At 43.5% G+C, this 24,205-nt stretch overlaps 1 protein-coding gene across 2 annotated transcripts in view; it reads right to left on the bottom strand.

Annotated features, from left to right (window-relative positions):
- The window catches only part of KIF26B (kinesin family member 26B), a 442,768-nt gene that overhangs the window by 259,148 nt on the left and 159,415 nt on the right, over nt 1-24,205 (bottom strand). The window contains exons 1-2 of one of the 2 annotated variants that reach the window (XM_070602599.1): nt 21,354-21,509; nt 20,509-21,045 (exon numbers count right to left, since the gene is read on the bottom strand). In XM_070602599.1, the coding sequence (XP_070458700.1) occupies nt 20,509-21,045; nt 21,354-21,440 (624 nt within the window). In that variant the 5' untranslated portion in view covers nt 21,441-21,509. Of the gene's footprint in view, nt 1-20,508; nt 21,046-21,353; nt 21,510-24,205 lie in introns of those variants that run through there. The other variant, XM_070602597.1, reaches the window with a different exon arrangement.

Below are 24,205 nucleotides of genomic sequence, written 5' to 3'. Positions count from 1 at the left end.
CTTTGAAGGCAATACATCCCACCGTTGGATAACTCTTGTTAGAAAGTTCTCCTTTGCGGTCAGCCCGAAACTGCTTCCCTAAAATGGAAGAAATCTGAGAGCAGGAACTTGTCTTCATCGGGGCCTCCTCCACAGAGCCTTGACAGCAGGCACACAAGGGCATGAATAAATCAATTAACGGACAGGCTGCGCATTGGCTCTTCTTCCATCCTCAGGAGCAATAAAAATTATCCCGTCTCTTCCAAGATACAGTATCTCAAACACTTGAAGACACTTTCACGTTTCCCTTCTGTCTTCTCTTGTCCAGCCGAACATCTCCCAATTCCCATAACCTCATACTACACAATTCATGAAACATGGCCAGTTATTGTCACTGATCTTCCTTCACTTATTCACAAATCATTCATTTACTTATTTGTTTATTTCCAAAAGGAATTTGTCATTAAAAAAAGGCAAATATAACAAAATTAATAACATAGAAATGAGCATGTGGAAAACAGGGTCAAGAGAAGAGATCTAACACGACAAAGAAAAAGGTTACACAGTTCTTATGACTGATTTTACAACCTGATTCTAACGTGTCTGGCACAAAGGTGACTGGGAAACATTACGAGTTTCATAACTCCTAATTAGGAGAATGAAACAGACCAGTTCCTCAGGAGGGACAAGGTCATTCCCTGTATCAAGGACAGATGTCTTGTGTGGGGCACTGAGCCATGTAACGGATAGTCAGTGTCTTGACTTGAAATTCACAGCAAATGCTGAAGCAAAGTTAAAATAGTTGTTTCTTACAATAATTTTTGATGACAGCTTGAAGGTAGAAGATCAAGACACAAGTCAGAGTGGGCAATTATAAAAAGGTTAAGTGGATTTGGTCCAAAGATGTAAATATATCCTTCAATATTTTCACTTTCCTCCAGGATGTAACTTAGAATAGCTGGATAATTTGTTAGTCATGCTTTAAATGACTGACCCTTAACAAAACTGCTCCTCCCGTGGAATTTTGAGCACCAGAGAGAAGAAAGTTTGAGGTTACCCTCTCTTGTAGAATCCGAAGTACACTGATCCTACATTCTTGATGAAGTGTCCTCATAAATTTTGGAGACCAGATAAACAAGGGTAAAGTTAGTATTTCGTTATAAAAACAAAGATCCTAACCAAGATGTCAGAACCTTATTTCTGCAATACAGAAAGAGGCCACAGAGGCACCTACTCATAAAGCCAGGGCTTTCTGCAGGACATAGTTTTGGGAGGGTAGACTGCCACAGCTATTAATTTTTACAACAATCCTGCTAGGTAGAAATTTTCCCCCCAGTTCTACAGATTCAGAAACTGAAGCTGAGGCTCAGAGAAGTTTGCCAGAGGTCACAGAGCTAGAAGCAGCCACGGAAGGATCTTCAGACTGACAGTCAGGCTGTCTGGCTCCAAGTTTTGTACTTTTCCCATTTTATGACCTGGCCTCCCTGGGTCACAGTATGGTGAGTAAATGCAATGTCTTATAATGTACATATCATGACATAATTATGAAGCTTTAGGGCTTCATCAGGATGCCCTGAGAGTCAAGTCAGGTCTAGGTATGGTGTGTTGGTAAAGATTTAAAAACCAACTTTCCAGGAAAAAAATACCATGATGTGTAGCCTTGACAATTTCCAAGGCGTAAATATTCCCACCATGGCACAGGCATAGGTCCAGCACACCAATGGGTCTGGAGGACTTGCCCCAGGTTGTGGTATCCAAGAAAGTCTACTTGAACCTGGTTTATTCCTCAGCGAACAGGGAAGTTCCATATTTTCCTTATGTTGTATCCCCTCCACCGCCAGTTAACTTATCTTTTATTTCATAATTTGAGCCATTTCTGGAAAAGGAAAGGGGACAGACAGAATGGACCACATATGGACCAAGGCAAGTAAAATAAGATCATATGTTGTTGAAAGACCAGGGCATCCTTAAAGCACCCTAATAGTGACTTTATCTTCAATACACACATGTGCCCAGGACTACTAGAGTTTGAACCTGATTTTACACTCTCATTGCTCAATGTTGGAACCAAAATCAAACTGCTTACCATTCTATTAGGTCTATAATACTACAGATATGGGTAAATTAAAAAAAAAACAACCGCAAAACTTTGTTCAAGAAGCACATAGTAGGGCATAAATAAATGCTTCTTACATTTAGCAATTTTATGTACTAAGAAGATACCTTAAAGGTATTTCTTATGCTTTTTAATTATTAAAAAAAACCCCTCCTGGTTAAAGACGGTGGGTTAAATCTACTCATTTAGCATTGCTCTTTCCTGAAATCCTATTAAAATGACAATAAATGACTTTTAAGAGGGCATAAACTCCCAAGGCCAAAGAAAATGGGAGAGGAAGCAAATGCAACATAATTTTGGAAGCTGGAAGCAAGATGGGTGAGTGGCAACTCACTTAGCAGACCCAAGAAAGGTGAGTCTCAAGATGGCCATGGGCGAAGCTGCGAACAATCAAGCTTACACCTTAAAACCCTTACTAAAAGGCTCAAGAACTGACAGCACCAGATACCACTGGAAGTAGGGGTGATGGCGGAGCGAAACCAAGGAGACTGGCTGACACCGTTTAAGAAGCAGTTAGAGCTGTGGCTCCTTCCTCTGCTCTAGGTGATTGCACGTCTCCATCCCGGCAGAACCTGAATGTATTGTTATTTTAAAATAACAGGAAGTCCATTATATGTTGGCATAAATAATATATTTTATGAAATATATTTTCCCAAATAAAAAGGTTTACTGAGAAGACTGACATTGTTTTATACTTTCACAAATTTCTTTACGGCCTGCCTTAGTTGTTTCAGCTACGTGGCTTATGTCTGCATATGTTCTCTCAGTTAAATACATGGAGAAAATCCAGCCTCAGACAGATATGTAGTTGGTAAATAGAGGACTATTTTAATAGCCTTTTCAGATAATTGTGGACATTCTTCTTTGATACTATAATAAAAATTGACAAATAGTGGTTTCTTAAAGTTTCATTAAAATGAGCAATCTGAAACTACATTAATAAACACTTAGTACTCCATTGTACTAAAATCCATTAGGCTACCTTGCACCTTGAATGGATATTATGTTACAAGATTTTGTAACATAATGCATAAGTCACTTGGAAAATATTGGTTTATTGAGTATCCATATCTTCCAGATGTTGATACATCCATTATACAATATCAAAAAATCACATTTCTTAACATCACCACTCATCTTATCAGGCAAGTCTTTAAGTATTGGGAAGTTTTCAGGCTCATGGTGGCAGAATCAAGTTTTCTAAACTTTGAACCTTTAGGTGAAAGCTCAAACTTCACCATTGGTAAACCAACCCTGTCCGTTTTCCTCTAAGTGGCAAGCTCTTGCATTCATTTTTGAGAAAATATCTGCAAAATACTTAAGTCTGAACAACCACGGTTTGTCTGTCAGTTATTCTTTCAAGTAAAAATGTATTTCATGGAGCTTGGGAAAAAAAGCCAGTAGTTTGCAACTCAGACAATTGCACAAGAGCTTTTCCTTGGGACAACCATCGTAGCCACCTAAGTACTTCACACTTCATCACACACTTCTAGATTTAATGAAATTAATGATTTTTATTGCTTTATCAAGGACATTCTGAAGTGGAAATGTACTTTTCAAAAGAACTCCAAACGTGTAATGATGAAGAATACAATGACTAACATAGTTTGGTGCCACAGCCTTGATTCATGCAGACATGCCAGCAGTGGCACCATTGTTGCCTTTGCACCATCAAAGCAAATGTCAACACAGAAAAAAGACAATAATGGCTGAGAATTATAAGAAAATAGTTGTGATCTCATGGACCCACTGATAGGGTCTTGGGGACTCAAATGGTCCATGGAATACACTTTGAGAACTACTGGAACAGGTCATCTAAAACTAAATGAATCAAGTAGTTGCAACATAACAGGGTATGACATGGAGACAAATATTAAAGAAGCTCTGGAAAGCAGGAAATGTCCACCAGATTCCCAATGGTGGATTAGTGTCTTTCATATCAAGTCTTGTCAAATGTTTTAACTCTTAAACTTACGTGCATGTATTAACTTTGATTCAAAAAACTAATAGGCAAAAAATATTTTTAAATTTAAATATCATAAGTAACTTAAGCATTTTTCCAAAACATAATTCACTACTTCACATACTCCAGGGATCAGAATACCCCTTCAAAGCATAAATATGGCTACATACCACGAACTTGAAACATAATCTCCTTTTTCATGTTGATGTAATATAAACTATAGCCCCTCGTCAGCCAATTCCAGTAATAAAGGTAGATAAAGTACAACTTATTCCAGCTCTGCCAGGAGAGGCGTGTGCTTGTGTGCATGTGTAAATGTGTGTGCACATGTAAATACGTGTGCACGTGTAAATGTGTGTACACGAAGATGAGCTTTCTTTGAGAGGGGATACAGTGTGAACCCTTGAGTTTTTAAGCACCAGATGCAAGAGGGAATGACATCCCTTGGAATAAGCCTTCTGGCTGACTGGAGCCTGACTTCAGGGGCGGCCCTACCAGCCCCAGGACCACTGCCTCTCTTCTCTGATGTTCGCTGTTCCAGAGTCGCCTTACAGGAGACGCGCATATAGGTGACGTATGCACACTTCAAACCCCACAGTGGGATTTCTGTGGGAAGGTCCAAGGTTCCCCATCGAGTGGAGAGCGGCCCTCCTAGAATATACTCAGACTTAGAGCAGCATTCCTAATTGAAATACAATTCTAGACACATTGACTCTAAGGGCCAGGGAAGAAAGGCATTGAGAGTAGCACCGATATCCCTTCCCCCAGGAAGTGCAGTTGAGGCACCGTCTTTCCATGATGACTTAGGTTCACTTCTCTCCAGGGAAGGCGGGAGACAGATGTGGAAGGAACCAGAGACCTACTCAGTCACGCTCCTGTTTATGGTGAAAATACATTGGACCAGATTAATTAACATAGTCATTATCTTGGCAGTTTTCAAACATGCGACAAATGTGAACAGCATCACATGTGCAAGGCAGGAAAGAAAAGAACAAATCTGGGCAAATCAGGACTGTGACATTTATGTGACGAGGCATTTCAAGTAGCCATTTTTTTCTTCAGTAATTAAAAGTGCATAATTCTAATAGTCACTTCAGTCCCATTTTTCAAGGAAAACTATTTTCAATCTGAGCTACTTTATATACGTTTGTAATCCTTCAAAAAGTATCGATCCAGAAAGAAAGTTACCATGTACGACTTCATAGAGAGTAGGTTTGTTGATATTATAGCAAAAACACGAAAATGTCCAAGTCATGGGCCTTTCTCTTGCAAGATTAATTCTCTTCAAATACTAAATGTGAACCTTATGTGCCAGAACATCTCAGTCACAATAGTTTCCATGTCAGTCCTGGAAACACCTCCAGTCTCCTAGGGATGAGCACCAGAGAATCACCAGGCAGAGGGGTACCGGGCCTGCTCTTCAGTTTCTGAAGGGGAAGGCATGGACCGGGAGGACCTTTTAACTCAAGGTCTCAAAATGGCCTATTCTGGCCTGAATAGTTTAAGTACATATTAGGCCAAAGTTGGAAACGGTGGCCCAGGACCCTTGACATTTCCTGTGTGAATGACTAGAGGTTGGGGGAAGCACATAAGGGAGACAAGTGGGACTTGTACCTCATCTTTGATGCCTTCTCATGCTGCCCAGCCTGCACAGTCCACACCAACGCCCGGGCGGGTCGTGTCAGGGCAGCCCTGCCTGCTGCCATATCACGCACACAAGGAGGCAGGAAGATATTCATAAAGGTGGAATCAAGAGCTAGAATAGATAATATAGCCTCCACTTCATCCAATAACAAATTTTCTATTTATTTCTGGATTACTGCTCATTTAAACAGTCCATCTAATTCACAGCTATATAAATAACCAATATTAAGATGCATTTTTCCAGACACCTGGATGGAATTCATATCTGGCTTCCAGCCCATTTTCCCACAGCATGGCATCTTGCTTCTGCCCTGGCACTGACCCCTGTCTGACCTAAATTGGAGAGCTGTGCTCCAGGAGACCCCTGAAGAGAGGGACGAAGCCTTCCTCATCTTTATTCCCCAGCCCCTGACACCTGGCATATTGCAGATGTCTTAAAACACTGAATGAATGACAACACTGACTTGAATATATTCTTCAACTGAATTGTTTTTCTCCTCCCAGGATCAGTGAGTGACAAAGCGAGTAGTGACATTTGTCACGGGTTAAGCTGATGAAGTTATTCATCACTTATCTTATCAATGGATAGCTTTAAAAAGGAGGTTGTTTACAGGAGGAAACAATGCTAACGCAGGTCCTGAAGCCAGGTTAGTGGGATCCCTCTGACCCCTGCAGTGATTATGGACACCAAGACTAAGGGGTTTAGTGGGAGGGCAAGATTCTTCTGTGTTGTGGGTGGTCAGAGTCTAGTTCTCCATAGCTGCAACCCAGCTGGGCAGCAGGAGCCCCCTGAGCTCACCACCCAACAGTCTAGGTCATAGGTGCCCACCATTGAGGGCACATAAGTCACTCTGTGCTACTCCTTAAAGAACACCACTGGCTGCCCTCCCCCCTACACACACATACACATTAATGCAGGTAAAGGAGAGACAATTAGAACAGCCCATCACCCCTCACTGACTTCCTACACCAAGAAACAGTGAAAATAGGCAGAGCCCCACCTCCAGCATCTAAAGCACTGAGCTTTCTACTCCCGGGAACTAGCACAGTGCCTGGCTCAAAAAATGTCTGCTGAGTGGATGAAGAAATGGATGACTTTACACAGTGTGGTTATAACAGTGACACTGCGTTTCACGTCTAGCTATTGGCAAGACAGAGGGATATGGTGGAGAAGACACTGAACGAGAGCCAGAAGACATGGATTCTGGAAGAATTAGCTGCATAACCTTCTCCTGCTTCTCTTACCTACCCAGTCTCATCTGTACCCACCTCCCATACGCAGTGCAGCCTCGCCTCCAACCCTCAAGACCCTCATTCACCTGTCTCTGGACCGGAGGGCCCCACAGATCTCCCGGAGCCTGTGTGTTCAATACTGAACTCTGCTCCCTCTCTCTTCCCCCAGTCTCACCCCTTCAGTCTTCCCTGAACTAGTTGTGGCACCCAACACAGAAACTGGGGTGTCATCCTCAACTATCCTCTTCTTTGTCCTCAAAGCCACCAATCACGGCCTTTGGGCTTTATTCTAAATATCCATGAAGTCTGTCATCTGTCACCCCAGCCTTCTGCTGTGTCGTCCTCTAGACCTCATCACCTCCCGCATGAGCGCCCTGCCCACATCCCTTTCTCGCTCTGTCGGCAGCAGCATGCTCCCCACTGCCCACCTGAGTCACATCTATATTGGTTTCTCATCGCCTAACGAGCAGGGGCCTTGTGTGCAGCTAAGGGATAAAGTCCATGCTCTGCCTGCTTTCAATGCTCCACCTCCATCCCCTGCCTCTTCTCCAGCTCTCCAACAAGCCACTCTCACGACATCTTCATGCTTTCACATATCTATTCTTCTTTCCATCTTCTTGTAACCCTTTCCCCAGATCACCTCTCTCATCATAACAAGAGGGTATGGAGATTCAGGGTGCTATGATGCAACAGTGCTCTAGAGAGGGTTTAAGTACTTGGTTCTAAGAGACATTATATGTTACAATATACGTGCATTCAGTGGATGATGTTTACACAGATATTATGCTAGTAACATACATACCTTAGAAAACATTTAACGAACACTTACTGTAATTAATACACTTACACCAATTAACCCCAAATGCTACATTGGCTCTTTCTCCACTTAGCCTATTATATAGTTAGATGTTAGCAGCTACTTAGAAAAGGTTGAAGGTTTACAACGTTTAAATAAGTGACTTTCTTTTTAATTACTCTATTTTAGTTCTCATTGCCTTTTCTGCCAAATCTTTTCCATAAATTGCTAACAAATGATAGAATTAACTGATTTTCATTGCAAGTCCTTTTATTTCCTTTGCCCGCCCGTCCTCAGAGATGCAAATAAAGTGTGATCAATTCAAAACATAGGGGTGGGGTGAGGGAAAAAGTATGAATAATTTACAAGCTAAATAATTAGGTCTTTGAACTCTCAAGAGGTGATGTTGCAATTTAAAATAAAAAAGGAAGAAAGAAAAAGAAAGAAGACGGTGTGGGAGAGATGGGGAGAATGAAAACTGGGGTCTCCTTAATTAAATATGAACAATCATAAGGATAGGACTTACTTAATATTTAAAGTCAGATAAAACCAGAAGTTCCTCGTCAAGTTCACTATTAACCTAAAACTTATATTATTATGAACCTATAGAAATGCTACCTATCAAACTCCTTAATTCCAACAAATAACTAAGTAAATGCTCAATAAAACATTTGTTGGCTAAATTTTTCAGAGTCCAGAATGGTGGAATTCCTCTGTGCAGGTGGTGTCTATTTACATTCATTGGACCTCAGTTTCCTCATCTTTAAGATGAGAATAATGATCTGCTTCCTTCATAGGATGGTTATGAAGCTCAGCTGAGTGAAAAACCACACAGCACTAAGCATAGAGCCTGGCATATGGTGAGTACGCAGTCAGTGTTAGCTATAATTCTTTTTTATTTTTTTTAAGATTTTATTTTTTTCTTCCCAAAGCCCCCTGGTACATAGCTGTATATTTCAGTTGTGGGTCCTTCTAGTTGTGGGATGTGGGACGCCACCTCAACGTGGTGCCATGTCCACGCCCAGGATCCGAACCAGCAAAACCCTGGGCCACTGAAGCAGAGTGTGAGAACTTAACCACTCGGCCACGGGGCCTGCCCACTTACTTTTATTGTTAGGAAACTAAATTAATGATATTCACATATGGCTCCCAAAGTTGAGAGATAGTGAACTGGGTCACTTTGGAGAGAAACAGAACCAGGTAAGGATGAGCACTCTGAAAGGGAACGAGAAATGTGGAAAGCTCACAGGTGTCTGCTCACAGGCTCACGAGGCTGAGAGCAGAAGGGCACTTCAGCTTTCCTCTTGTAGATGGAGAACCTGCCGGAGGTCATGCTGTAAGTGGTAGAAGTGGGAACGGAATTAAGAGTTTTAGTTCTTTGCATTCTATTGTCTTCATGGTCTTCCTAAAATAAAGGCCATTTCCATGGCTGAAACACTTTCTGCAAGATTTAGCAATCCAGGCTCACATTCAGCAAGGAGCCAGGGCCTCAGCTCCTCAGCAGGTGGATTTATGGCCTTTTCCTAGAATCCCAAAGCTTCTAAACTACACTTATTAGAGGACAGCACATTCTGCTCTCACTTTTTCCAGAAAGCATCAGCTGCCACATTCATCTTTTCTACTCATTATTTGTGGACAAGAATTTTCATTTCTCTGCTACCTGTGCCTCCTTTCCCTCCTAATGGACTCAACAAATGGCCAGTTCCATAAACTATGACTAAGCTCTGGTTTTTCGAACAGAGTGTGTTTGGAACACGTGGGCAACCTAGCCTGACAGCAGCAGTTAAACCTCAGAAGCACCTGCGTTCCATCAAAAAGGCTATTTAGATGAGAAAGTACAGTCTGCCCTTAGAGGAAAACAAAATGCTGTTGTCTTCAACAAAAACTCCAACACAGAAGCTCGGCTGAAACGGGCTCTGAACGAATCTTGAGGCTACAGAGTGGGCCCTGCAAAATGGCTGTGTTCAGGATATTCATCATGAGATGCATGCCAAAAACTGATCTACGCCACACTCAGATGCAAGGGAGGCCTCAGCGTGCTGAATTCACCAGCTCCACCCCTGATTTTCAGGGGTGCGTGCGTTGTTCCAGGTATGCATACCTCACCTTTAAATGTGTTGTTAGGCTGCAGGAAGGCAGCACCATGCTCTACCAGCCGTCCATGTGAGTCGATTATGTAGAATTTCTCAGTACGAGATCTCGTTTTGCAACTGTGTGTGTGTGTGTGTGTGTATAAAAATACTATTTAAATCTAGTGCTTAGAACTCAAAAGACTATTTCAGAATGAATGACCTTAATCCTCACAACAATCTTAGGAGACAGATACTATGGAAGAGGACACTGAAGTTCCCATACTTGAGTAATTCACCAAATGTCACTCAGCTAAGAAGCAGCAGACGCAGAAGTCACACGCAGGCCTGGCTGCTCTTCCCTCCAGGCCAAAACTGAGTTCCACCGTCACTGAAGACGTTCAGGCCACAAGGTCCTTTCCAAAGGACATGTGTGAGGACATTGACCTTAACTACATTCCTCTGTGAAATTAAGACCACATTATTGACAGGGAATGGCCCTGTTTCCTTTTATTAATCTTAAGAACTTAATATACTTTACGATGAGATTCTAAATATTAGGCCTGTCATAAGTCTCCCTCTGAGGCAAGCTAAAGGAGGCCTCACTAGATGGCAGTATTGCTTACACAGCCTTTTTCATTTGTTTTTTTTGGCCCATCTGTGTCTCAAGCTTTGACCCGACCGGCCTCCCCACCTCCCAGTGAGAAGACGTAACACAGGGCATTTATTTCTACACTACAGAGCAATACAACATGAAACCTCACTTGGAAATCCTAGGGACACAGAATTGCCCAAAAGAAATGTTAGTAGAGTGGCTGTGGGTGGCTCCCCCCAGGAAGGCTGCCGTCTGACCAATCTGAGGAGCTGGCCCCCTTCCCTCAGGAGGGCGGAGCGGGACAAGGGCAAGTGCACAGGAAACCATGTTTGAATCCCAGCTCTGGCATTTCCTAGCTGCGTGACCTTAGGCAGGTCACTTGACATTTCTGGCCCTCGGTTTGTCATCTGTAATTCACAAGGGCAGCCTTCCCTTTGGCTCCCATTGGCGTCTCTGAGGTATGCTTGCTTCAACAGAAAGGGAGCATGTCACGAACAGGCTAATGGGTTCAACCTTCCCACTGATACTGTTCCTCACACCTAATCCACAGGGGCCGAGGGAAGCCAGCCTTGCTAAGGTGACGGACACTGTCAGATGGGCTCAGATTAGCGACGTAGTTAGAACACTCCTGGTCAGAGCCTTGTCCACGTGGCTGCTGCTCCCTCTGCTTTTCATCTGGCACCTTCTTGCTCCCCAGGGTCTCAGTCCTTCTCAGACACTCAGACCACTGCTGAAGGGTTACATTAACCCTTTGAGGCCGCTGGCGCAGCAGTAACACACTAAATGGTCCCCAGAGTCCTAAAATTATGACTAATATGCTTCCCAAACACTCAATTACTCCCTGGGAATGACTTAGGCACATGAAAAATATGACTCATTAACTGAGCCTCACAGATACCTCTGTAAGATAGAGGTCTGCTAATTTGTCATGCTGAAGACTCTTAGCACAGGGAAATCTCAATCCAAAATCAATTCGGTGTCTGCCTGCAGTGGGGCAGGCGAGGAGGGGGCTTCAATGTTCCAATTTACTGAAGATGCCAAATTATATAACAATGTTAAAAGAAAGCTTTACATTTTACAAATAAATATATGTGATAATAAAGCAAATATATTACAATTCTATGTCATCATAGGCATATAAATAAGGAAAGCGCAAAGTGTTCATTCAATAAGGATCACAGTCGAGGCCTGAATTACTTGATGTTTCAAATTAACTCCAAAATAACGAGGTTTTACTCTTTTGGATTATTTTAAATGCCACATCTCTACTATTCTGTAGAATTTTAAATGATTCAGGTCTATACGTTCCTTCCCCTCCTCTCTTAAAAAGGTCTTCAAATATGGAGAAAAACTGGGCCATGGGCCTTTCAATATTTTATCAATTTATTCACTAATGATGGAATGAGATCGTTCTACTTAGAATCTGGCCTTCTCAGGTAAGACATAGGGCACATGGGAAACGCTGGTTTCTGGTAATATGCAGAGGTGGCTGATGTGTTCTGAGTTGCTGGGTTACATCTATTTCACATGCTTGATATTCATTTTATGGTTTTGGTCTTATTTTTTCATCTACCACTGGTTTTTATATTGGAAAAGAGGGTCCTGATTCCATTCCATCCTGAGTCATGCAAACCTGAGTTGACTAAGAGAAGCTGACACTCAAGTTTCAAGTCACTTAACTGAGGGGTTACCACGTGCCAGACATGGTGCTAAGTATTCCACATACGTTATCTCATATGCTCCCCATAACAGCTTTGCAACTGTCCACTTTGCAGAGGACAAAATACAGACACATAACAGTTAAGAAGCCTGTCGAGGTCACACAGAAGGAAAGAAGCTGGGCTTTTATTCCTGTTGCATGAGCAGCAAATCCAGCATGATGCAACCCCGAGTCCCTCATTGTTTGAGACTTGGATAAAACCACTGATTACTATCAGCCTCAGACTTTCGAAAAAAATCTGTTTACTTTGTCATTAAAAAAAAAAAAAGCAATAGCTGTTGTTACCCCTTTAGCCAGCTCACTGTGGACAGTAGGTATTCCTTAGTTCCTTTCCTCAACTCTATGAAGAAAGCAAATATTTTGCCTGAGGAAACCAGCACTGGGGAGGATGGCTCAAATGAGACAGGATGTGGGAAGCTATCTAAAACAAAAGATAACTGTGAAAAAGAGTCCACAGCTCTCTCTGACCATGATTTCACCTCTCCCACCCCCTCCAGCTGCAGCAGTCCTCAGCTCCGCCTCCGCCCCGGCCTAGCCCTGGGGAGCTGGAGGGAGAGGTCAGCCAGTCCCCTGAGCCTGGGGGATGACAGCCACATTCCCACCACCTCTCTCCATCCACCCCACTCATCACACACACAAGGGCAGGGAACCAGCACTTTACCCACTATTTCTAGCCTCTCCCTGAGGCCTAGAAATATTTCTAAAGAAGAAAAACAAAAATAGTGACTACTTCACCAATTTAACCCAAATTATCAGCTTGGTCATTAGAAAAGGAATGGAACCCCTCCAGCACTGGTCAGAATAGGCCCTCAGCTCACTGACCTACCCCAGGTAGCGTTCCAAGAAGTGCCATTTACATTTACACCTGTGGTTGTGAAAGCACAAACTCATTTTCAAGGTATTTTATAAGTTCAGAGGAGGAGGCTCTTTTTTCACAAAAAGACTCCATGTACTTAAGTTAATCATTCCCCCTTGTCTCTGTGAACTTTTTGTTCATTTTGCCGGCTCTTCCAGCATTCTCCTCCATCCGTAGAAGGGCATCTGTGGATACGACGCTTTCTTCACTGTCTTTGCTTTACCTTTCCTTTTCAAAAAATCTTTTCCCCTTCCCTTTATTTCTCTCCAATCAAAGAACATGAATGGGAATTCTCCACTGCTGACCAGCTGTAAAGATCTACACCTGCTCTTTTTCCAGAAGTAGTTCAGCAAGAAAGGAGCAGCATGGGTATGCCTCACCTCCTCAATTCGACTTTCACCTTTCATCCACCTATCTATCATCCATCCATCCATCAACCTATATCTATCTATCTGTCATCTATCTGCAGTGGGTTAAATAGTGTCCCCCCAAAATTCACATCCACCCAGAACCTCACGACCTGTGACCTTATTTGGAAATAAGGTCTTTGTAGATGTCATTAATTAAAGATTGAGATGAAATCATGTTCGATTTGGGTGGACCCTAAACCCAATGATCAGTGTCCTTATAATAAGAGGAGAGGACACAGGGAGAAGAGACACAGAGAGGAGAGGCCCACATGAAGAGAGGGGCAGAGATTGAAGTGAAGCAGCCAGAAGCCACAGAACGTGAGGCCACCAGAAGCTGGGAGAGGCATGGGGGGATTCCTCCCCAGGGTTTTCAGAGGGAGCATGGCCCTGCCAATACCTTGAGTTTGGACTTCTCACCTCCAGAACTATGAGGGAATAAGTTTTTGTTTGAAGACACCTAGTTTGTGGTAATTTGTTACAGCAGCCCTGGGAACGTGAAATACTATCTGTCTATTATCTACCAATTTACCTATCTATCTGTCTATCATCTATTGATCTATCTATCTTCACTGTTCCCTTCCCTGTACTTATTACACCACTGAGAGAGAAACTGTTCTTTAAAGCTGTGGTCCTTGGCCCCGGAAGTTCAAACCAAGGCCTGGGTCCCACCTCCTGATATTCTGATTAATTGGTCTGGGGTGTGGCTTAGGCACTGGTATTTTTTTTTAAAGCTCATAAGTAATTCTAGTGTGCAGCCAAGGTTGAGAATTACTGCTGTCAAGCAAGGCAATTTTTCCATTTCCCTGCTTCAAAATCTCCAATGGCTATCTTCTGCCTCCCAAATTAAAAAGTGATACCAACTAACATTTACATGCTGCTCTATAATTTTCAGAGTGCCTCCAAATGTATTTGGTCCTCAAAACACCAGATGAGGTAAGAATTCTTGCTGAGGCAGTTCTGTGAAACCCCATTTCACCCGTTCAAAAGGCCCCGTAGAGAAGATGAGCTTCCTTCTGCACACACTCGCTCCAGTCACGGCTCTCCATCCCTCCCACTCCAGCTTGGAATGTTTTCTGCAGTTTCAACAGTATGAGAGGCTTACATAATGGTAATTACTAGCTACCAATGGAGAGTGGCTGCGGTGTGCTTGTTATTATGATGCTATAACAATAGGGAAATCTGAGACAATTGAAAACCAACTGTGCAGTATGAGAAACTTCTCATTCTGTGGAGGCACCCAAATAAAATAATCTGACTTGCTAATATAGTGTCTGATCCACAGGGCAATGTAGTTTGTTGTGCGGGACGAAAAGCCCACGTTCTTGGCTAAGTTGTAGGTTTCTACGGCAACTCCTCCATCTGTATACCTCCTCTAGCTTCTCCTACCAAGCCTTTCTGCTACCAGCGCTTACCAGGTATACTAGCTTCCTACTTGTTAAAGCAAATTACTACGAATTTAGCAGCTCAAAACAACACAGATGTGTTCTCTGAGTTTCTGGGGATCAGAGGTCCAGAACCGGTCTGCAGGGCTGGCTCTTCCTGGAGGTTCTGACAGAGACTCTGATGCCTTGACTTTTCCAGCTTCCCGAGGCTGCCTTCACTCCCTGGCTCATGGCTCCTTCCTCCATCTTCAAAGACAGCGGCATAACATCTTCTCTCCTCTCTGATCTCTGCTTCCATCCCTACATTGCCTCTCTCTGACTCTGATCTTCCTGCCTCCCTTTTAGAAGGACCTTTGTGATTACGTTGGACCCACCAAGATAATCCAGGATGATCTCCCCATCTCAAAATCCTTAAGTTAATCACATCTGCCAATCCCCTTTTACTATGTAAGGTGACATATCCACAGGTTCCACAGATTACGACATGAACAACTCTGGGGCGGGGGTGGGGGGAGCCTTATTCAGCCTACCACACCGAGTAAATCGTCAGACAAAAAATATTTTTAAAATTTCCTGATGAAGTTTCGGTGTTCCCTTCAGACCATGACCTTTCCCATACTCATAAAACGTGATGACCCTTTTGAAATTTCACCTTAAGCACCATATGCTTAAGAAATGCTCTGTCCGTGACTGAATATACAAAGTTTTCTTGTATTCATGGTTTGTCAAAAATCATAAAGTAATACTCCTTTGATCACCTAAAGACAGGAGAGAAGAAAAACTCATGAAGTTAAAAAGGCCTTTTGACGTCATAATTTGTCAGACTGTGACATCTTATGCCATTGCCCTGGCTGGGCAGAAGCAGCAGCCAATGGGCAGCAAACTGATACCAGGGCTGGCCCAAGAAGGGCACTCTGCACAGAGCAGGGGACAGGTGGTTGAGCAAAGAACAGGACGGGAATCCTCCACTCCCGACTGGCTGTGAACACCTGCTCTTGCTCCTTCTTGAAAAGTAGTTGAACGAGGAAGGACCACAGATAAACCTCATTCCCCAGATGTCAGCTACACAGAACATGTGCTCTAGTTTCCAGGAATCCATCATAAACAAAGCCTCTGAGTACTGGAGCACCAGCGAGCCTCAGAGGCTGCCTTCCTCTTACAGGGGCGCTGGGAAGTCCTCCATAAACAGAGCCAGCACCAAGTCCTCCCAAGGCTTCTGATCTCTGCAGATCAGGGTCTACGCTACAGCACCCCTCTTGCCCATATCTTAAAATGGAAACTCTAATAATGCCTGAGCTCACTAGGCACAATTAATTTCTAAAGATATAATACAGGCAATACCACACTGGCTTCAGCCAGAGTTCAGTCTACATTATGTCTGACACTGATTCCAATAAACGCTTTTTGAGAAAGCAGGATAATTTTTATCAAAGACATTTTCCTTTAAGTCAAGGAATGCACATTGAATACTTCATCACATTAGGGATCCATTATGGATTTATTACTTCTGTATTAATCCAGCATCTTCTTGCATTTTCTTGACAAGCTCAATGTATCAAAGTCCTATGAAATAAAGTTCTTCTACCCTTTCAAAATGCCCCTGTATTGAGTGTGACATCAAAATGCCACCTGGATTCTTTTCACCGCATCCAAGGGTTTATTGAGTATTATTGATACTTCAGGTCAAAGATTAGCTTGGAGCAGATTAACTGATGGTTTCCACCAAAAATCTTGGGGTCTGGATCGGTCCTTCAGCCTGGAACTTTTTCCTAAATGTAGGGCCTGTTATGAGAAACACCTTTAGTGTTTTCCTGAGATTGAAGCTTTCTGTAATGAGCAGCCCCTTTGGCGTGTGTTAGCTGCTGTGAGGGACATGAGAACAAAATGGATCCATGTTCTCAATGAGTCTGTAATTTAGCAAAAGAGATCAAACCAAGATTCAGGAAACTCCGAACAAGAGAAGCTTCATATCTCTCAGCTTCGGGTTTCTTCTCTGGCAAATGAGGGGGTTGGAATAGACAATATTGGTATCCCTGCCTTATCATTATAAAGTGTTTCCATTTTTTTCTTAGCTGTTCTCCACAATGATATTCCAAGGTAGGGATTTCATAGGTAAGGAAATAGAGTAAGATGTTAAGCTACTAAACTGAGGTTCAACAACTGACGGAGCCATGCACTGGAACCAGGTAGGACTGTCGCCAAATCGCCCAGCATAACGCAAAAGACAGTGACCAGTCTACAGAACTGGATTCTGTGACTCTGGACTGGAACCGTAACAGTCTATGATTCCAAGTGTTGTGTGTACACTCTGTCCCATAGTTCTTTACCAAAATGAATGTAAACCAGGCAAAAACAGCTGCCATTCGAAAAGAGGTCATTAATCTATGGTTAACTACAAGGAACTAATCCAGACATGTCTTTTCCAAGTCAAAACTCATGGGGTCAAATGAAGGTTCTGGAGCATTTTCTGCTTTCCATGTATGTGTATAGATAATGTTAAATGTCTGCAAGCTAATAGAAGAAAGTCTTTATCTGAAAGACAACTGAGGATTGTTACACAGTGATGTGGGTAAAGGGGGCTTGAGGAATTTGAGGGGCCTTTCTGTCACCCATGCGAAAGTTTCACCCTGCTCCCTTTTGGAAAGCCTGTCCTCATCTTTGTTACCCTCTCTGCGCTCAAATGGCAGAAGGACAGTGTCCTCTTCTCCCTCATTTCTACAGGCTCCTGGTCTGTGACTGTGGAGCAGAACCCTCAGTAGCGACAAAGTCTAGATGCTTCTATGCCCAGGGAACAGCTCTGGCACTAATCCAGAGGGCCATCTGCTCTGCAGGGAGAGAAGTGGGAGTACGGGTGAGCAGGAAAAGTGAGGTCAGCTTTCAGAGCAGTCAGCCATCTCTGCCACGCTGGCTAGACTGTGAACTGCAGAATATTTACTGCAGGGAGATGTTCGTAACAGGAGACACACAGTCTGGCCAGACCCAGAGCCTCCATCCCAGGGCATCAGGATGACACAGTCATGACACGGGGACCCTGATTCACAGCCAGGCACCAAATCTCTTTATCCCAGAGAGATTTCCTCTGATCCCTTTAATGCATGAATTAGTCTGTTCTGGAGGTGGAAAGAAGCAATCACATTTACCCAGGACAATCTGCATGAATCATCTTTGCATCTGGCTTTAGGCCACATCAACCCACCGTTGCCCCACAGGCTGGATTGCGAGCCCTTCTGCATGCCCTCAGAGCAGTCTGGGCATCTTTCTACCTTCCTACTCGCCTCCCTGGCTCATAACAGGCAGCTCACCTGCTTCCTTCCCTACACACAGCAGGACAGGAACCTGGGCTTCCAGCCCAAGGCAGGCGCCCCATCCAACACCTAGCATAGTGTCTGGCACTTGGTTAGAGCTTAATAAACATTTGATATTGTATAAGAGATTCTTTTTCATCTGAGGCAGGAGAAAAGAGGAGCAGAAAGAATTACTGCACGAATAAAAAAATGCACGAATAATACCTAATCTTCCGTTTAACCAGCATCTTCAGCTTTTCCCTTTCTCACACACTTTCCCAATATTTCGAATATTTTAAATGAAAGCACCAGTTCCAAGTTCTTCTGTCTGCTCATCAGCACTGTGCAGCAGCTGGGTCTTCTAACTAGCACCTGATACATTTACAAGTGCTTTGGGGCCCTGGAAGGTGAAATGTGAGTTGTCTGTGTAACATGAGAATGTGGCAAGCACATCCCGGGACGTGTTCAAAATGTGACCTGGGTAGAAGGATGTGCACCAGAGCATTTTATTTATAGTAGCAAAAACCCAAACTCTAATAATTGATCCTTGGCTATATAAATTAGGACATACTCATATAATGTATAAAGTATTTACATAATGGAATATTATGCTACCATTAAAGATCATATTTTAGAAAAATATATAATGGCTCAGGAAAATGTACTCAGTACATTAAGCAAAAAGCAGGTCACAGAATTGAAAATGATCACAATTTTACAAATTGTGTGTGTGTAGAATACTGGGAGGAAATATACCCAAACGTTACATGGTCTATTTCTGGGTGATGTTGATTTTTGAAGTCTTATTTAAACATTTTTGTATATTTTTTAGTTTCTTTTACAGTAGATACATCTTACTTTGTATAATTTTCAAAAATAGCATATTTTAAAATTGTGAACCAAAAAAGCCTGTTATTCAACAATGGAAAGAAGCTCTTCTGTTCCTGCCCCAGATGGTTATGTTTAAGCAGTAGACTATGAAATCCCACCCAGGATGCCACTGATTCCTCATTATATTTATGTCCATAACCCAGAAAATTCCACCCAAATGTAAAGTGGCAGCTAGGACCCTGCAGGTCAAAATAGGACTCCTTTTCTTTGGTGTGCCATGTCTGAAAAGGAGCCATATCTGGAAAAGATGTCGATAGGAGATTGCTCTGGAGTAAGCTGGGAAAGGTGGAAGCAGCTGTGGTAGAGGAAACCGACAGGTCCTTCAGTTTCTCTAAGCATTGTATTCCCCATCTGTAAAAGGACAATTTAACATCTGCCCAGCCTATTCCACAGGCCTATTGTGGAGTTAAATAAAATGATGCGTGCACTATATTTTATAAACTACAAAGCACTCAGTCAATGAGAAGTTCGGCAGTCCAAAATGCTAACTTCCTTAGATAATGATCCATGCTCCCCATTTTCTTTCAAGATATCAAGAGAAACAATCTTATACTCTAGAAAAGTCACCAGGAATTTTATCAGCCACATTTAATTCATTTGATGTTTGACTCATGTAACAGAAACTATGCTATGTGTTCATGCAACTTTTTTCTTTTTCCTCCTGGACACATGGACAGACTGGCTTTCCCCAGGAGACTGGATTCTTACCACTGGAATGTAGATAGAAGTTATGTATGCCCCTTCCAGGCTGGGCCCCCCAAATCCTCCTGTGAGATCCTCCACACTCTTTCTCTTCCTTCATTTCCTGGCTGGTGCGCAAGACCTGGCGGAAGACTCTGAGGCCCCTGGAAAATGGTGCATGCTAGAGAGAGGAGCCTGAGGTCCCTACCTCATAGTGGAAGGCCACCCACCAAACACCCAATACAACAGGGACACGAGTAAGAAATAACCTGACATCATTTGTTATACCAGTTATCTTCCCAGGCTAATACACTCCATTACCACAGCCACCTCTCCACTCCACCGGGATGGTCAACGCCTTCTGCTGCTTCCTGCATGACTGATGCAGGGGACACAGAGAACACACATGGTAAACTCAACTTTCATCCAACAGAAAACTCACCCAAGAAAAATTAAGACAATTTTTTTAGACTCCTTGGCAGATGTAAGACCTGCTTTCTTATTTCTATAGGGAAACTTGGGAGTATGTGCAAATTTAAATAACTGAAAAGAGAAAATAAGAAAAGGGGAAAATACATTTGGTAACCTAATCCCAACAGTATTTAGGTGAGTTGCAAATAGAAAAAGATTACAGTTCGGCAAGGTGGGAGAGGTTAGGAAGGAAGTCTACACCTCTTTTAGATGGTGTAGACCATGGAAGCAGACAGCTATAGTGGATCACTGTCCCTCATATTTTGTCTTTATTTAACAACATCCACAGGGCCACATGGAAAAATTAGGTTCTGAGTTGGGGAGTTCCCAGAAGGACAAGAGTGGAGAAAGAAAGTGTTGCCCACTTCTCTGCTTTGACTCTAGCCAACCCTGTTCTTCTTTCTCAGAGGCTACTTACCTGATAGGGGTAGAGGGTGACCCCATTGGTTCTCGACAGGGACCAGGTGCCATCCAGGTATTGGTGAGCCTGGATGGCTACTGAGTTGAGGATGTTCCCATTGCTGGGACTGGTGGCCATCTGGAGGCTGACCTTGGCCTGGTGTGTTGGAGACCCACTCTTCTTCTCTGCCCCATTGCTGACCCCGAGGCTGTTGGGTTTGCTGCTATGCTTGTTAGTGACGAAGGCGGTGTAGTTGGAGGAGGCATAGGGAGCGGGCACAAAGGCCCAATCCCTGGGCTGCTGGAGCCCACCCACGTGCCGGGACCCCACCAGCGTGGGGAGGTTGGAGAGGGGTGGGGGCGAGCCAGGTGAGCCATCGTAGTGCTCACTGCCAGCTGCCTGTTCCAAGGTCAGCACCATCTGGATGGCCTCCTGCTTCAGCTGGTTCAGGTGTGTGGCACAAATGTCACAGCGATTGTCCCTGTCATTCCATGCCTTCCGGATGGTGTTGGGGACCTGGAGCTTGTCGTGAATCACAGCTGAGAAAGCAGGATCCTGGAGAACACACAAGCAGAGAAAAAGGAGAGCGTATAACTCAAGGCTGTAAACAATTCAGATGCCTGGCTTATGAGTTAAGCCCTAGATGTATCCAAAGAATTTGACTGTTTGATTGACATCCAACAGAAATGAGCAGCCAGACTGGCAGAAGAGCCTCTGGTTAACAAACACATTTGACAAATGTAAGATTTTTATAGTGGAGATTTTAAAGAATTAAAAAACAAGATTTCTAAGCATCCTCCTCACCAGACCAGTCAAATAAGAACATTCCACATTCTTCTCCCACTAAAGAATTATTGCCATACCTGGATCCTCCCAAGGTGTTCATTAAGTAGACACAGACGTTTGTCCAGGCATGACAGGAGGAGTGGGGTGCAGTCATTCTGGACCATTGCATGTGGCCCCTAGCTGCCTGTGACCAACGGAAAGTTGGTAACAGATGGAGGAACCACTTGTGACCCAGAACAGAGATTCTATTCTAAGAAAATCCTGGCCTCGCTAGCACTGTGTGCAAAGTGCCATTGGAAGAAAACCAAACTAAACAGATTCTGGACCAGAGAGCCAGCCTGCTCCAGCCGCTCAGCAAAGCCCTGCGGATTCACTCTGTTTACCATTTGCCCCGTGGTGAGCTGGCCGTGCCTGCATCCATGTATCCAATATCCCAATTGATTAAAAGAAAAATATCTCCTTGGCAAACAGTCCAAGATACTTTTCCCTACAACTTCATCTAAAACTACTATTAAAAATTCTTTAGCTGAGAAGCCCATATCTATAAGAAATCAGAAAATGAATTTAATGAGGATGATTTCTTTCATTTACTTTAATTTTTACAGGAAAGCAGGATTGCACAGGGAAATAAGCACTAGGTGTGTTAACTGAGTATCAAGATATCTGGGTTCTAATTCCAGTTCTGCTCCTAATAGCCGTGTGACCTTGCACAACTTACTTAGCCTTGCTGAACCTCCCATGTGTCACATAGGCCATGGCCTATCTTTGTTGTATGGTCCTTCCAGCTTCATGACTCTGTTTGTAGGGAAATTGGGACAGGAGAACACAGTATCTGCAAATATGGACAGAGCCACTATGCCATTTTTGGGGCCTGATGGAACTTTTGAGATTCAACAATTGTTGCAAGTAACTGATGAGGCTTATCTCAAGGCTTATTTTCCTCTTGGATACTAGCAGAAAATCTGCCCCTCTGAAATTTGCTGTCAACTTTCATGGGGCAGAAGTTCCATCAGGGCTGAGCGGGTTTGATGAGCTGTGGGTGAGGGAGGCCGGGTGGGGGCAGCCAGGGTGGGCAGGAAGATCGGCAGGGGGAGGGTCGCTCTTAATTACGATCCATCTTGATTATGGCTCCAGTATTTTGTTTTCCTTGTTTAACTACCCTGAACAGCCCCTCAGCATGCACTGATTAATTGATTAATAAATCAAGAGGCCTCTCTCCACAGCAGCAGCAAGGAGTGGCTCAGGAGGTAGAAACTCAACACAGTCATACGAAATGATGGGAAACACTAGGAGGTCAAGGTTGCTGAAGTCACGCTGATGAAGTGATGTGAACCACATGAGACCGGCCTTGTGGTGTCCTCAACCACAGCAGCCTTGCCCAGAGACTCTAATCACAACCCAGAGCATGTGGGACCCAAAAGCGCCCCTTAGGGACCATTTTGGAGCAGCCTGTCACCTCAGTTTTCAGATAAGGAAACTGAGCTCCAAAAGAGTTAAAAGCTTGGACTACACCCAGACTTCTTGACCACCAGTCCATGATTTTTCACTTAAGAGGTGAAGAGCCATATTCATCAGTGGACTCATATTTTTTGCACAGCCATACAAGGTTTTCACCTCATTCATCGAGGAAATGTTCATTTATTCAAAAGGAATTTATTTGGGCCCCTACATGTGCCAAGATATAGTGTCTTGCTTTTTCACATAACATTACATAATGAGGATTTTCCCTTATCCATAAATGTCACTTGAAAATGTGATTTTTAATGACCACATGGTATTTTACCCTTTCACTGTTTCATAATTCATTTATGTATTCCCACGTTCTACTACATAATTGGAGACAGTGCGAGAAATCAGAGGCTGGCATTCAAAAGCAATTCTCCACCCATGGCTTCTGCTTTCAAGGCACCAAACTATTTGGTTTCAAGAAGCCTCCAACTAATTGCTTATTTAGAATATTTGTGTTAGCCCAGTCACCTGGAAGACGTGTCACAGTAAGGAGGCAGATACAAGAGCAGTCCCATGCACATGTCACAGTTTATTTTCGATCCCTGCAGACTCTGGATTTGACCCTGAGAGCTGCAGCTGAGCAAGAGAGACACACCTAGTCCACAGAAATGGCATGAGCCTGGTTCGCAGACTCCTCTGCTCTTTTCTTCCTGGTTTTCGCTTCTCTCCTTTGAAGCAGTACCTTCTTTCCTCAGCCTAATGCTCTGTGCTGCTCCACTTGTGACATTTAAGAGCTAGCGGATGATGGCCAGGCCCTGCACCAGGCTGAGGATCTGAGGGTGCCTGAGAACAATTCCTGTCTTTTGTGAGGTCACCATCCAGGGACAGTTCTTGGTTCCTGGACTACCAAATGCCATGTCCCTTTGCTGCCACCTCTAGTCCAGGACCAATCAACACACACTTAGACACAAGGAGCTCAGGACTCCCCGCCTGGTTCCCGAGGCATCAACAAAACCATCCATGAGGACGGCAGCTGAGGCCACTACCAATATGATCAACACGCCACAGACAGCCAGGAAGCAGCAAAGACGCACTGCTGTCTCACCCGGAGGAAGGCTGAGATGAATTCTCTAATGAGTATGCAACTGCTGACTGATGTCCAAGAGGTGTTCCCTAAATTAAGCAACCCTTGATCTGAAACCTTATGTGAGTTCACATCATCAAAAGGCCTCAGGAAGTCAGGAGACACATCTTACGGAAACGAAAATCCCTTTCAAGTGCTTGTCCACATATTATAAATATTTCAGTGCAACTCAAAACTTCAAAGAGGAATGGTCAACAGACACAGTTTTCTGTAAGTGCTGGAATAAAGAGAATACTGCTTCAAGGCAGAGGGGTAATAAAGAGGAAGAAAGAAAAAAGGAAGCTGCAGACCACGGATGGCTCACGCATACTAAGCTTTCCTGACATGGACACAAAA

The sequence above is a fragment of the Equus przewalskii genome, chromosome 31 (genome assembly GCF_037783145.1).
Source record: "Equus przewalskii isolate Varuska chromosome 31, EquPr2, whole genome shotgun sequence".
Taxonomy (NCBI): Eukaryota; Metazoa; Chordata; class Mammalia; order Perissodactyla; family Equidae; genus Equus; species Equus przewalskii.
The sequence above is the reverse complement of the archived record's forward strand: the minus strand, read 5'-3'. Positions and strand labels throughout refer to the sequence as shown.